Genomic DNA, 15,856 nt, shown 5'->3' on the forward strand with positions numbered 1-15,856 from the left:
GAAAGATGTGGAGATGGTAGTAGTCCAAAGCGGGAGCTTTAATCAGCACAGCTGCAGGAGGTGGAGGACCTTCCTTTTTGCCCCAGTGTGAGAGAATGTGGGCCCTGCCCAGATCCTCAAATGATTTCTTAGTCACCACTGAGGTGCTAGGTTTGTTCTCTAGGGCTACGACAGGCAGATCACTTGAGCCCAGAGTTTGGGACCAGCTGGAGCAAGAACGACACCCTGTTTCTACTTAAAATAGAAAACTTAGCCAGCCATTGTGACAAGTACCTGTAGTCTAAGCTACTCAGGAGGCAGGAGGATCATTTACACCAAGAGTTTGAAGTTGCTGTGAGTTAGGCTGATGCCATGGCGCTCTAGCCTGGGCAACAGAGGGAGATTCTGTCCCAAAAAAAGAAAAAAAAGAATCTCTTGATTTTAAATGATCAATTTTAGTTCATCTGAAAAAAATCTCCTTCGGGGGGTGTATAATTCTAGGTTAATAGTTATTTTCTCAAAATACGATGAAAATATTATTCAACTGTCTTCTGGATTTCATGATCTTGTGACACATCTGTTTTCAATCTAATTGTTTTAGATTAGATAGGTACTCTATCTAATTACCTGGATAGGTAATCTGACTTTTTTTTCTGGATGCTTTTAAGATCTTCTCTTTGTCTTTAGTGTTCCTCATTTCAACCACTGTGTGTGCTTGTTTTGGTGTGCGTAAGTGCATGCAGAAAAGGCTAGTCCTTGTGGATTCACCTTACTTCTCCTAAGCTCAGCAATGCTTTAAAAAGTGTATTTTATCCATGATCCAGCTATTTTGTAAGAGGAAAATCCTTCAGAGGATCTGGTCTACTATCATTCCAGAAGCAGAAGTCTGTGAGGTTTTTGTATGTGCACAGTTCTGTGTGTGCAGATTGGTGTAGTGGAAATGGCTGGGTGTGCACATCACCCTATTCATACCTCCATGTGTGTGAGTATTTGGGGTGCACATCCCCCTGCTGTTTTTCTAGTTGACATGTATACCCTCCAGGTCAGGGGCCTCTCTTCATGTTTCCCTTCTGACAAACTCACTGTGTTTACTCCCCATGGTCAGAACAAGCACTGGATGCCGTCTGGTGTTTACACCTGTTGGGAAAGGAGGAGTGCCAGGGAGAGCATTGGGGAGCCAGGCCCTTCCTCACTGGGTCCCTCTGTCACCTCCACAGCTCTGCCCCTGATAACTGCACATCCTTCAGCATCAATGCTTCCCCAGGAGTGATCATAGATGTCGCCTATAGTCCTGCAGCCAAGAAGAATCCCAAAGGTTGCTCCAAATGGCCCCTTGACCCTGAGCTGGAGATAACTCTGAAAATGAAAGCTGCCAGCAGTAGCACAGATGACCAAAAGGTGAGCATCCGCAGGACAGCAGCCCCTCATAGTCTGCTCTGCCCTGACCTGCAGCACCAACCTGGCAGAGCCTCCTTCCCTCTGGAAAAGCTTGGGATGGCTTGTTTGAGCCATAGCACCCTCACAGATAATGTAGAGCCACCAGGGGTGTGTGTGATTAAATCCACCCATTTGGCAAATGTTTAAAAAGCACCTAACACATGCCAATCACTACCAGGCACTGGGAATACAGAAGAAATGAATAAGACAAATGAGGTTTTGGCTCTCATGGGGCTTACAGCCTGTAAGTGGAGGCACCAGGTAATATACAGGAAAACAAACGATCATGATGGGTGAACCCTGGTCCTGTGTCCATTTCCTGTGAGTGGCATAGCAAATTGCCACAGTTAACTTAAAACCACAGAAATGTATTCTGTCCCGGTGCTGGAGGACAGAAGTCTGAAATCCAGGTGCCAGCACGGACGGAGTCCCTGTGGAGCCTCTAGAGAAGAATTAGGTCTTGCCTCTTCCAGTTTGCATGACTTGTGACTGCACCACCCCAGTCTCTGTCTCTGTGGTCAAGTTGCCTCCTCCCCTTCTCTGTGAAATCTCCCTCTGCTTCTCTTCCAAGGACACTTGTCATTGAATTTAAGGCCTATCTGGATAAGGCAGGATGATCCCCTCATCTTAAGATCCTTATTGTATATCTGCAAAGAGAATTTTGTTCCAAATAAGGTCATGTTCACAGGTTCCATGGATTAGGATGTGGATATATCTTTTTGAGGACCACCATCTAATCTACTATACCCACTTTGACATAGAGGGGCTCAATAGGACCCTCTGGATTCCCTGCAGATATCTGGGATCAATGGCCACTTGTTCCCAGCAGAATAGACCAAGCAGGTTCAGTCCTGGGTAGAGCATTGAGTATCCAGGCAGGTTGTGGAGGAGGCTGTCAGGGAAAACTTCCTGGAAGAAGTAGCCAGCTGAAGGATGGTGCAAATGACCCACCTAAGAGGGAGGAAGAGAAGAACATGCTATGTGGAAGCAGTGGCCTGTATGCACACGCCAGATGAGAAACACATGAGCACATGCTGGGGAAACTAAGGAAGCTCTGTACGGCCAGAAAGGGAGGTGCACTGCAAGGTGAAGGAGAGAGGGGTGGGCCAGTAGAGAGGGCTTGGTATCAGGACCTCATTTTCTGAGGGCAACAGACAGTTTTCAGCCAGGGAATTACAGGACCGCGTTTGTATTTTAGGAAGATTCCACTGTCTGCAGGGTAGTGACTGGACTGGAACGAGGGAGCAGGCAGAAGTCAGGGGGACCAGACACAGGCTGATGCCGTGGTCCAGACGGAGCGATGATGGCTGAGGCATTTCGCTTGGTGGCCCCGTTGTCTACAACAGTGGGCCCCAATCTTTTTGGCACCAGGGATAGTTTCATGGGAACTGGGGGATTGTGGTTTGGGGATGAAGCAAGTGCATTGCATCTCCACCTCAGGTCATCAGGCTTTAGATTCTCATAAAGAACACGCAACCCAGGTCCCTCACATGCCCAGTTTACAGTAGAGTTCCCACTCCTTTGAGAACTAATGCCACCACTGATTTGACAGGAGGTGGCGCTCAGGCAGTGAGTGAGTGATGGGCAGCAGCTGTAAACACAGATGAAGCTTCACTCGCTTCTGCATACCCCATCCCCCCTCAACTCCTGCTGTGTGGCCCAGTTCATAACAGGCTGGCATCAGGGGTGCCTGGGGGTTGGGGGCTGCAGGTTTACACAAGACAGGTCCAAACACTTCAGTGTGTCCCCTTAGCAGCTCCTCTTCCTTTGGAGGCAGCTCTTTGGTTTTGCTTTGGGGAACTCCCCACAGCCTTTTTGCATGGATATGTCAATCCAGATGCCCTGCCCTCCTCTAGCCGACCTAGGTCAAATTCACATGGTCCCCTGGATTCTGAACCTTGGGCAAAGGGAGTTGGTGTTTTGTCATTTCAACAGCACCTGCCCTGAAGAGATGACCATGTGTCCTAAGCTCCTACTCCCCAGACCCCCATAGGACCCCTACACATCTGCTTTCTCAGGCCTCTTCTTGGGCCCTTTCTGTGGCTTATAACCAGTGCTCTCCCTCTCTTGCCCCTTCCACCCTGTCTCCAGCTGCTGAGCCCCTACTCCCTGCCCAAGATCGACCTCAAGTGTACCTCTTCAAGGCACCCTCCCTGTCACTCCCACCCTGCCCCAGGCAGACGGAGTTCCTCCATTTCTGGACCCCACAGGTCCCTCTTCTGTAGCATCAGTCATTTGAGCTTTTTGCTCTTCTTCCAGTCCCATCATCTGGGGGTGCTCCTGGTAAGCTGAGACCAGTTCTTGCCCACCTTGATCTCTCCAGTGCCCTGCCCTGAGCTGACATATAATGGAGGTTCAGTCAATGTTTGTTGAATGACTAAAAGGAGTCATGATTGCTCTGCTGCTGTCATGTAGGTTCGGATTTCATACTATGGACCCGAGACCCCACCAGTCCAAGCTATGCTCTACCTCACTGGAGTGGGTAAGTGATGACCAGGATCCCAGAGTGCTACACTCTCCCTCCACACCCCCCACCCTGCAGGTTGTCCTGTTTCTTCAGGAGAAATTACATCTGGAGTTTATTTTAGACTGAGCAAAGGACAGTCTATAGCCAGCCACACACCTGGCAGTTCATAAATATTCTACCTCTAGTCAGTAAACCACAAAGAAATACAATGGGGAAGATGGTAGGGAGTTTAATTACATCTTAATATTTTATTTCTCAAATTAGGAAGTGGGTATGTGGATTTTCAATTTATGAATCTCTATATCTTTTTGATTCTTCAAACATTTATAACAAAAAATAGATGATGACACTGTCTTATACAATAACATTGGCAGCCTTCCCCAAATTTCATTATTTATATCTCCTCTTCACCATTTTTACCATATTAACAATCTACCTATACTCATATTTATCTAATATTCTTCTTTAAATTAAGTCCAGTTTTTAACTTCACCACATTTGAACAGTACTATATTAGTGTTTTTTAAATACGCATTAAATATATAAATAGCATGTGAGATCTTCAGGTTTCACTAATGAATGTTTTGATTAATACATATTTAAATAATAATAATATTTTAGCACTTACTCTATTGCCGGCCACTGTGCTAACACTTTCTATGCAATCCTTACAACAATCAGTGAAATTGGCACATTATAATCCCATTTTACAGATGGGGGAACCAAGACACCAGAGGTAAACAGACTTCCCAAAGTCACACGACTGGTTAATGGAGCAGGGAAGTCCAGGCCAATAAGGGACAGCCCTGTCCTGGCCCTACATTAATGCATGGTTATGAATATATTAAAGGGTCATCTGGATCAATCTCATGTGGGACAAGGCTCACTCTTCATGCTGTGGGGCACACGGGTCCACGTTATATATGTGCTGATGAGAGAGGAAGGATTTACAAACAAACGTATGCTTTCTCAGCCAGGCCATTTGGACAGAGCAGGGAATGTGTGAAGCCACTATTTGTCCCCGATGCATTCACAAAACACTTAGTGAAGAGCAGGGTGCCTAAGCCAGGTGTCCCTCGCCCTGAGGGCTGGAGCAGGGACCAAGGCCTGGCATTGGGGTGAACCTCCCACTAGGGTGGCTAGAGATTATATCTGAAATCCCTGGGGATGGCCAGACACACAAGATCTGACTGGCATCACAGTCCTGACCTCCTCCCAACCAAAGGAGAGCAGGGTGGTCAGAAGCCCCAGCTCTGCTGTCCAAATTGCAGCCAGATTTCTTGGCGGACGTAGGGGAGAGGGTGTTGTTAACCTGTGTCTCGAAAGGGAAGGGAGAGAGTGGCTCCCGCCCTCGGTGCAAGGGTCAGGCTGGATGCCCCCCACTCTGAATCCTCATCAACCTTCTTCTCTTACATGGCGGGATTTCAGAAATCTCCCTGGGTGCAGACACTGGCCGCACGGGCAAAGTGAAGCCCACCAGAGCTGAGAAAGGCCAGGTAAGGCTCAACTGGACCAACACCCCAAACCCACCTTTTGTTACTAGCTGGTTCCTCCAGCTTCTCCTAGAGCGTCCCCTGGTGGTGACCGTGTAAACGGTGGTCTGTGTCCTGTATCCGATGTGAACTGTAAAAAGATTAAGACCCTGTACACAGCTATGATTTAATAAAAAAAATCATAGGGGATTTTTTTGGGAAAAAATCCCAAAAAAGTCGGGAAGTCGGTCCAAAGTGAGGAGAAGAATTACGGCTCCGGCAGTGGAACTCACCCCTTACGTCCCTCCCAAAATGCAGTCATTCCCCAGGGGGCAAACGCTCTTCTGTAAAAGGAGGTGTCATCACTATCAGATTCCTATAGGCTGAGACTATTTAATTTGCTTTAATATTTGAATAGATAGTACTTGGCTAAGAATAGTACCCACACTTTGGCGGGAGTAATTAAGAGTTCACAGGATAGTAGCTATTTAGATTAGAATCTTGACATACATATTTAGCTCCATTTGATTTGTTAACCCAACATTTCTTTTCTTTCTTTTTCTTTTTTTTTTTTGTACGAAAGGTTTTTATTGGTGAAGGAGGGATGCTGCAGAGCAGCACCAAGGAGGAGAGAAAAGAAGAAAGAGAGAGGGGAGAAAAGAGAGAGGAAAGGGGCGGAGGGAGAGATGGGGAGAGAGAGAGAGAGTCGGGGGCGGGGGAGAGCAACCCAACATTTCTTAAAAGCTGTTAAAATAAATTGTACTGTCCTGGCTCCTTTTGTTAAAAAAAAAATGGATGAATTATATTTTGGAGTGAATTTGGTTATGAATTTTGGAGTGAAAGGCAAAAATCCACTGTTGGGACCAAAGAATCATTTGACGTGGGAGTGAGATGTGTAAATCGCACAAGGTTAAAGGAATGATAGGGAAAGTTGGTCACGCTGCTTCCGAGAGTTGGCGGGATCCACGCTGGCTCCTAAGTGTGCCCCTTCTCTGATGTCTACAGAGAACCTGGACCTGGGGCCCTCGGGGTCAAGGTGCCATCCTGCTGGTGAACTGTGACAAAGACAACCCCAAATCTTCCACCATGGACTGTGAGGATGATAAGGTGTTTAATAACAAAGGTAAAGACCCTTTGAGAAGTAATGAGAATAGGGCTTTGTCTTTTTTTTTTTTCTTTTTAGAGCCTTGGTCTCAGTTTGTCACCTAGGATGGAGCGCAGTAGCACAATGATAGCTCACTGTAATCTCAAACTCCTGGGTTCAAGTGATCCCACCTGAGCTTCCTGTGTAGCTGGGACTATAGGCACACACCACCACATCTGGCTAATTTTTCTTATTTTTTGTTGAGACAAGGCTCTCACTATGTTCCCCAGGCTGGTCTCCAACTCCTGGCCTCAAGTGGTCTTCCTCCCTCACCCTCCCAAAGTGCTGGCATTACAGGCATGAGCCACTATGCAGACTGGGCTTTGTCTTTTTACAAAGCCCTTTTGTCCCTGTGGCCTGAACCTTGTAACAACTCTGAATTAGGGGCTATTGAAAGTATGCTCCTGTTAGCCTGTCCATTTTATAAGTGAAGCAATGGAGAAAGGTCCTGAGGGGGCAAGTGACCTGCTCAAGGTCACACATCAGTCAGAGAAGAGCTGAGACCAATGCCGAATATCCCGATGTCTCCAACAGGCTCCAGTTTGCATGCCATGGCCAGCTGCCCATGCCAAACTTCTGCTCTTGGGTCAAATCTTGGGCCTAAAATAATTCAAATGAAAGCTTGCTTCAAATTTATGTCAGAGACTTTCAGACACTGCCCTGAGCACTTCAGAATGATTAACTCATTTGCTCCTTCAACCAGAAGCTTTACAGATGGGGACACCAAGGCATGGAGAAGTTAAGCAATTTGCCCAAGGTCACACAGCTAACAAGTAACAGACTCAGCATTTGAACTCTAGACATCTTGAGAAGGTTTAGGGGCACAAGAACAGTGGTAGGTACAGGGTCTCTGCAGGCACATGTTTGGTCTGCTGAAGGGTGGCCCAGGGGAAAAACATATGACCTACCTGTACTGGAGGAGGGTGCTAAGGGACTAAGGCACTTACAGGTGTCCCTGGGGAGCTGCTAGAACAATATGGAAACTGACTCGTTTTCAAATTGCATGTGGTTGGCCTGACCCAATGCCAGGGGACAACCTCTGCACAGAGCTTGGCACCCAGTAATAACCAAAACAGCTGCCTTTTGTGGGGGCTTCCAGGGGACCAAGTATGGAAATAAGTGCTGAATTTTTAGCACCTTGCCTTATCCTCACAACAACCCTATGATGGGTTCTTGCTCCGGTCTTACCTCTGAGGAACAGAGATACCAACAGCTGACCTCATGTTCCCACACTCACACAGATCCAGGGCTCAAACCAAGTCCACCCCAAAGCCTTAACCCCTTGATGATTGGTTGGCCCATCAGAAAATATCGCTTCAGCCTCCCTCCACCTTTGTTGGGTGTTCCTTGTGGTGGTTCCAAACTGTACTTCCTGCTCAGGACCAGCCTAGAGACCTGTCACTCACTCACTGCACACACTGTCATGGAGCACCTGCCCTGGGCTAGTCGTTGTTGTAGGTGGCTCTCAGCTTTCCAGGTTCCAGAAGCGGGAACCCTGCAATGAGCAAAGTGACCCACCTTGGGCCCCACCTTGCTGAGTTTATCACCCCAGCTCATCCTAGTGGGAGAAGATCAAAATCTTAATTAGCTTTCATTCCAGCATGAAAAGCATCATTTAAATACTGGAAATAGGCTGGGTGTGGTGGCTCTTGCCTATTATCTCAGTACTTTGGGAGACTGAGGTGAGGCCGGAAGTTTGAGACCAGCCTGGGCAACAGAGCAATACCCCATCTTGCTCTAATTTAAAAATTAGGCTGGTATAGTAGTGCATGCCTGCAGTCCCAGCTATGTGGGAGACTGAGGCTGGAGGATCACTTGAGCCCAGGCATTGGAGGTTGCAGTGAGCTACATGACACCACTGCACCCCAGCCTGGGCGACAGAGTGAGACCCTGTCTCACACAATAAATATGGACATATGATACTTACATACTGGAAATAGCATAAAGAAAATAAAATCGGGCAATGTGGTAAGGGGAGGCCCAAGGGAAGACAGGAGGTGGCTAAGGGTGACCAACCAGCAGTGTCCTCCTTGCCCCAGACCTACAGGACATGTCCCTGATGACCCTGAGCACAAAGACCCCTGGGGACTTCTTCACCAAGCACCAAATGCTGCTCCACGTGGACAAATCAGAGATGGACAAAGTGAGGGTGTTTCAGGCCACAGGTGAGTCGGCCTCATCTGTCCCTCCTCTGACAGCTTCTCCGCTCCTGCCCGGTCTCTGGGCACAGCCCCATCACACCCTGCTAGGGCAAATAATTCCTGAGTACCTACTGTGTGCCAGGTTCTAAGAACAGGGGATGCAACAGTGTGCAAGACAGACGACATCTCCTTCACTACTTAGTCAAAACTCAAACAAAATCATGTGTGGTGCTGGTGGGTGCAGAGGAGGAAATAACCTTCCTTCTGAAGACACTGTCCTCTCTCTCTCTCTTTCTCTCTCTCCCAGACACACGCACACATACACCATCTCTCGTTTACAAAGAGCTTTTGTTATCTTTTTAATGTTTAATTATAAAATATGCATAAACTAAAATTCACCATTTTTAGCTTTTTTTTGAGACAGGGTTTCACTCTGTCACTTGGGCTAGACTGCAGTGGCATGATCATAGCTCACAGCAACCTCACACTCTTGGGCTCAAGTGAACCTCCGGCCTCACCCTCCCAAGTAGCTGAGACTATATGTGTGCACCACCACACCCAGCTGATTTTTTTATTTCTCATAGAAACAAGGTCTTGCTGTATTGCCCGAGCTGGACTCAAGCTCCTGACCTCAACCGATCTCCCTGCCTCAGCTTCCCAAAGTGCTGGGATTCAGGGGTGAGCCACCTCACCCGGCCCATTTTAGACACTTTTTTAATTTTTATTTTTATGTTTTTTGCAGTTTTTGGCCGGGGCTGGGTTTGAACCCGCCACCTCCGGCATGTGGGGCCGGTGCCCTACTCCTTTAAGCCACAGGTGCCACCCCATTTTAAACATTTTTAAGAGTACAGTACAGTAACATTTAGTACACTCACACGGTTGTGCCACCATCCCCAGAAATATTTTTTCATGTTGCAAAATGGAAATTTTATACTCACTAAACACTAACTCCCTGCCTCTCCTTTCCCCCATTCTGCTCCTGTCTCTATAAATTTGACAACTCGAGGTACCTCTCACATAAGCGGAATCCTACAGCATTTGTCCTCTTAAGAGTGGCTTAGGTAATTCACACGGTGTCTTGAAGGTTCGTGCATGTGATAGAATGTACCAGAATCGCCTTCCTTCTTAAGCCTGGATGCTCTGTCATGTGTCTGTATCACGTGCTGACTAGCTATTGAACGAACGCTTGCATAGCGTCCACTGTCGGGCTCTTGTGAATAACACTGCTATGAACATGGGTGTGCAGATATCTGCTGAGGTTTCTGCTTTCAATCCTTTTGGAAGAATTGCTGGATCCTATGGTAATTCTACATTTCAGTTTTCTTTGAGGAGTTAGGCAAGTGTTTTTATAGTTTGCTTCTTCTCGCTTAACATTGGCTCATGAGCTATTTTCCCCACTGCTTCATAGCCATTCTTCTCGGATCAGGGTGACGTCCTTCCAAACAGGATGTCTCTCCACCTTGGAACCACCATCCGCAAACCCAGCAGCTCTTGGCCGGTCTAGAGCAGTTTACAGGGTACTGCAGAATCCAGCGGCTCCCCCCACAGACCTGCAGAGTCTGTCCTAGGAGAAGGAGGCTCCCTGATTGTAAATATCTCCTTCCTCCTCCCCTCGCAGTGCAATTGTTTACTGGTTTATTATATAGGATATTACAAAGGGCACGGATAAAGAGATGGACGTGGCGAGGCATGCAGGAAGAGGCACAGAGCCTGGGTGCCCTCCCGGGAGGCACCACCCTCCAGGAACCTCCACATGTTCCCTCAGGAAGCCTACAGAGACTTTTGACTCCAGCTGACAGCACGTGTCATGTGATCATTTGTTCTATAACATTCTGCTGGTCAGAGACGTCTGTAACTTTTCAGTAGCCCTGAGGACCTGCTACACGGAGTGCCAGGCTCTGCTGTCGGCACAGGACAAAGAGTCAAAATGTAACCAAGTCCCCACTTCATCTCAGTGCTTGGAAGAATAGATAGGTGAAATAATTCAGTAAAACACCCCCGTGTCACCTGGTGGGAAATAAATCATAGAAGAATATAGCAGGGAAGTCGTGTGGAATGAGGCGTGGAGGTGAGGGGTGGCCCAGGAAGGTACCCCCAAAAGGTGTCATTTGACCAGAAGGAGGTGCAGGAACAGCCATGCAGACACCCAGTGGAGGGGCATTTCCAGGCAGTAGGAACACCAGTGCAAAGGCCCTGGGGTGGGATTGTGCCTATGGGTCAGGCCGGTGCGGCTGGAGTGGAGCATGCAAGAGTTAAAGTGGTAGATGAGGGCGGAGAAGAAAGGGCAGAGCAGAGGGGGCTGATCAGGTTCACATGTCTTGACTTTGGCTTCTAGACAGAGGGAGATGGGGGAGGCCATGGGAGGACCTTTTCCAGAAGCCCGACTCCATCGGACTCACTTCCATTCTTAAAGTGATTAAACTGACTTTGGTGACAGACCAAATTCTTGCTTCCACCCAGGCGTCACCTCCTCTAGGAAGCTCTCTGGGCTTTCTTCTATGACAGCACTTTTCACTGTGTTGGTTTGATGGTCTTTACTCCTCCCAACTCACCCACAAGGCTGTGCACAACATGGTGGTGGGGCTGGGAGGACAGTGACTCTGCCCTCCCCGCCCCCGACAAACCTCCCACCCATGCCCTCGGTGTCACATGACATCTGGCTGGAACAAACACTTGGGACTGAAGTAATGAATGGTGTGTCTTGGACTTCCTGCAAAGCTGGGAATAGGTTGGGCACCCCATCACGCCCTTCCCAGGAGGAACACACCACCTATCTTCTCCCAGGTGGCGCTTTGGTCCCTTTCTCCTAAGCAGGGGCTTCAGCCAGATTGGGCTGCAATGTGCCCTGAGGTGGTGACACGTGGTGGCCCTGGGAAAGGCATCCCAGCACTGAGAGGAAGAGAAGTCTTCAGAGGTGGGGACACAGAGACCCGAGCCTCTCTGCCTCTCTCCTAGCAGGCAAGCTGCCCTCCAGGTACAAGATGGTCCTGGGGCCCAAGAAGCCCTCTCACCCCCTGAAGCTTCCAGGCGGCCAGCACAACACAGACTTCTACGTGGAGGGCCTTACTTTCCCGGACGCTGACTTCCCAGGGCTCATCTCCCTCACCGTCTCCCTGCTGGACACGTCCAACCCAGTAGGCCAAGAGGGCAGCCCAGACTAGGGGGCCTGGGCTTCCAGACAGAGACCTGGCTGGGGTGGGGGTAGGGGAACAGAGCCAAGCTGGGTCAGGGGGCTCCAAACCACTGCCAAGAAGTGGTGGTGACCGCCCCTCCACCATCCCCCGCAGGAGTCCCCTGAGATATTGGTGTTCCAAGACAGTGTGACCTTCCGCGTGGCCCCCTGGATCATGACGCCCAACACCCAGCCCCCACAGGAGGTGTTCGTGTGTAGGTGAGGGGCCCAGGGTGCTGGTGTGGGGCATAGATGCCTTAGGAGGAGCAGAAGTCCCTTCCACAGCGCTCACCGTGAGAAAGGGAAAGACAGCGCCCCTTTCCTGACTCACTAAGAGCTTGCTGCTTGTACTGGGCCATAAAAAGACAGGAGAAATTTGTTATTGTCATTGTCACTGTCTCTCCCTGGCTCTGATGCAGGCTGAGGCCTACTGTGGCTCCCAGGGGCCTGTAGAGGTTGCTAGAACAGAAAGTCAAGGCCCATCAGCCCCTGCCTAGCCTTGTAGGGTTTCTTGGAGTGGGGCTGTGAACTTTGTGCCCCAGAAACTCCTGGGAACGTGTTTAAAAAGCACCTTCTGACAGGCAACCTCTGTGCAGTTGGGTCTTGTCCCTGGGGAGGGGGCCAATCTGTGTTTTAGGGAGGTCCGGGCATCCATCCTGCATTCTGGGGACCGCTGGTGAGTGTAAGTCTTGGAGATGTCCTCTCCTCTCCTCTTTGAATTGCTTTACGGGCAGAAAGGTCAAAAGGACAACTGGGCAGTCAGGACACAGGCAAGAAGCCAGTGAGGCCTGGACTCAAATCCCAGTGCCGTCTCCAGGTGGCACGACCTTGGCCAGTGACCTCCCTACTCTGTCTTGTCCTTGGTGGAAGGGGTACCTGCCAGTTCCCACCTCATGGATTGTTACACGGATTCAATGAAATAAAACTGGCCAGGAGTCTCTGTCCAGGCCACAGGTGTTTCCTGTGTCCCTTCCCATCCCTCTAGGCCTAAGCTCCAAAATTTTTCTAGGATTTTGGACAATGAGGACTTCCTGAAGTCAGTGATCACGCTGGCCAAGAAAGCCAAGTGCAAGCTGACCATCTGCCCAGAGGAGGAGAACAAGGATGACCAGTGGATGCAGGTATGTGGCCCCGCAGGGGGCTGGGGCAGAGTGAGTGGGGACCCAGGCTCCTGGGGCTCAGCCTAGTGCCTTGCTGGCCACGCTTTCTTGGATGGACAGGGAGGTGGGAACTCCTTGCAAAAGGGAGCTGAGCCCAGTGATTCATCAACATTTACTGTGGGCCCACTGTGGTCACCAACGCAGAAACCCCCTTCCTACTCGAAGATTCTCATGTGGCCTTGGGACATGACCCAAACCTCAGAAGGCTGGTGCTCAACTAGTCCCTGCAGTGGCCCGTCTGCCAAGCTGGCCTTCCTGGGCTTGGCCACCAGAGCAGGCCACACTTCTGCTCTGGCACTTTGCATGGCTGCCATCTGCTCCTTCTCAGCCTATGTCCAGGGCCTCCTGACCCGGCCACCAAGCTGGGGACACTCTACTGCCATTCTCTGCCACTGAGCCAGTACCCCATCACACCTTGAGTGCCCCCAAATAGAGACTGGGAGGGGATCTAATGCAGCTCAGCACCTCAGCGCCTGGCATGGCGTGGCAAGGCCAGCGGGCAGGTACTGGGCTGAAACTCTACCTACTTACCACTCCCACCCTGCTCGGCCCCCACACCTTGACCCCTGCTGTGGCTTCTCCTGGACTAGCCTCCTCACCCACCTCTAAGAGCCTCTCCCACCTCTAAGTCTTGCCTGGCAAATCCCAGCTTGAAGGCCCCCCCAAATTTCTCCAATCCCCCCCAGTGGGAATCATCCCTCTTTCATCCACCCTCTCCCCCAAATAACATTCTCTCTTCCTTTCTTGTCACCCCACCTTTTTGGTATCAGGTCAAACTGTGAAATGGCTGACCTGTAAGCATAGGAATTCCCTCTAGTTCAGCCTACTAGTAGTGATTTGTCATGGTCCCTATGTCCAGTATCACAACTGCCTGATAGAATACAAGGCCTGGAAGTGGGATTTGCACCAGATTCATTTCTGAAACTCCCTGCAGCCCCCACCTTCACCCTAAGACTTAGGCCAGGCCTTACCTGCCCTCTTTTGGGAAGGAGGCAGAAAGTGTCACCTTCACTCACCTCCAGGCCTCAGCTTAGTGGCGCTCCCACCAGGAGATCCCCTCTGGCCTATCCCAGCTGCATTCGGGAGCCCCTTCTCTGTGTCTCCCCACCACTTCCTAACACTGGGTGCTTGCTGCCCAGCGCCCTGGCTCTCTCCCCTTGAGAAACAGTGCTCTTGAGGATGGGGTCTAAGTTTCATCCATTGTGGGGTCCCAGCACCACCAGGAGGGGAGGGAAGGGCAGCCTCACAGCCTGCCATGCTCAGAGCAAACACAGGACAAGGAACTCTGCCTTCTCTGAGCCCCTTCTCCAGGGTCAGATATCTCACAGAAATGTGCCCTTGACTGCAAGGGTGAGAGCACAAGGCTGGTCCCATGCTCCCCATCCTGGCACTGGGAGCCAAGACCCAGGCGGTGAAACAGTCCCCTCTCCCCTTGCCCTGCCCAGGATGAAATGGAGATCGGCTACATCCAAGCCCCACACAAAACACTGCCTGTGGTCTTTGACTCCCCGAGGAACAGAGGCCTGAAGGAGTTCCCCATCCAACGCGTGATGGTACCTCTAAGGGGTGGGGAGGGGGCAGGGCTGCTGAAACCCCTAGGCCTTGAGGATTCCTTCCTGTGAGCCTGTCTCCTCCCCCAGCCCACTAGCCCGGGAATACCTGCTGAAGAGGGATCATGAGGGTGGGACTTGTTGTTTTTGTTATTACTGCGATACCAATCTGGCTCTTGATTTCCCAAAGCCCTCGTCACCCATGAGCTCAGCTTGTCCTCAAGATCACCTTGCTGGGGAGGTCAGGCCTGGGCATCCTGTGCTACTGAGGATGCTCTTGCTGCAAGGTGGGAGTGGGGCCAGGTCTGGGACCTTTCCCAATGCCCCGCTGGAGGCGCTGTCTTTTGGGTGGGGTTTGGCCCTTGGGGCTCCATCTGGGACGTGCAGGGTTTCAGGGCTAGTGGTCATTTCCTGGGTGTGACTTTATCAGCCAAAGTCTCTCCATGTGGGGGTGGAAAGCGACATATTGGTGAGCTGTGTATGACTAGTCTGGCAGGTTGATGCAAACTCAGCACAGAATAATAATAATAATAATAATAATAGTGGCATTTATGGAGTACGCATTCTGTGACAGTCAGTACTAAGTTCTTTAAATGTACTGACTCATTTAATTTGATAACCTTTTATGGAGATGCTATCAATGGGCTCATTTTTATAAACGAAGAAACGGAAGCTCCGAGTGAAGTTGATATTCAAACCAGGCCAGTCTGGCTCGGGGAACCTGCTCGCTCCTACCTGCCTACCTGCTTTCCCAGGAAGACCTCAGGCCTGCAATCTGGGCTCTGGAAACCCCAGGACTCAAGGTGCCCAGGGGAAAAGAAGGAAGGAATGTTGGGTACAAGATTTCCTTGGGTGGCTCGGCATCCATGGCACAGTGGTTACGGCGCTAGGCACATACACGGAGGCTGGCGTGTTCAACTCCAGCCCAGGCAAGCTAAACAACAATGACAACTGCAACAAAAAATGGCCGGGCATTGTGGTGGGCACCTGTAGTCCCAGCTACTTGGGAGGCTGAGGCAAGAGAATCGCTTAAGCCCAAGAGTTTGAGGTTGCTGTGAGCTGTGACGCCATGGCACTCTACCCAGGGCGACATAGTGAGACTCTGTCTCAAAATAAACAAACAAACAAAGATTTCCTAGGGTGATGGGTTTCCAGTGAGGAGCTGTGTCCCAAGGGAAGGGAGGTGACTTTGGCTGCACAAGAAGCCTTAGAATGACACTTTGGTTTAATGCAACAACTTGTCCCACTTGCTCCCAGCCAAGCCCCACGCTGAGCAGTAGAGAGGCAGAGATTCTATTGGGTAAATCAGCCAGCTGCTGCTATGACTTTGCCTC

The 15,856-nt window shown here is 50.1% G+C and overlaps 1 protein-coding gene across 1 annotated transcript in view; it reads left to right on the plus strand.

Moving 5' to 3' along the window:
* The window catches only part of PADI4 (peptidyl arginine deiminase 4), a 34,067-nt gene that overhangs the window by 9,363 nt on the left and 8,848 nt on the right, over positions 1 to 15,856 (plus strand). Inside the window, exons 2-10 of the mRNA XM_053576174.1 lie at positions 1,197 to 1,377; positions 3,832 to 3,898; positions 5,312 to 5,379; positions 6,361 to 6,478; positions 8,539 to 8,664; positions 11,596 to 11,774; positions 11,928 to 12,031; positions 12,822 to 12,933; positions 14,418 to 14,525. Of these exons, the coding sequence (XP_053432149.1) occupies positions 1,197 to 1,377; positions 3,832 to 3,898; positions 5,312 to 5,379; positions 6,361 to 6,478; positions 8,539 to 8,664; positions 11,596 to 11,774; positions 11,928 to 12,031; positions 12,822 to 12,933; positions 14,418 to 14,525 (1,063 nt within the window). The remainder of the gene's footprint in view (positions 1 to 1,196; positions 1,378 to 3,831; positions 3,899 to 5,311; positions 5,380 to 6,360; positions 6,479 to 8,538; positions 8,665 to 11,595; positions 11,775 to 11,927; positions 12,032 to 12,821; positions 12,934 to 14,417; positions 14,526 to 15,856) is intronic.

Source organism: Nycticebus coucang, chromosome 22, assembly GCF_027406575.1.
Source record: "Nycticebus coucang isolate mNycCou1 chromosome 22, mNycCou1.pri, whole genome shotgun sequence".
Taxonomy (NCBI): Eukaryota; Metazoa; Chordata; class Mammalia; order Primates; family Lorisidae; genus Nycticebus; species Nycticebus coucang.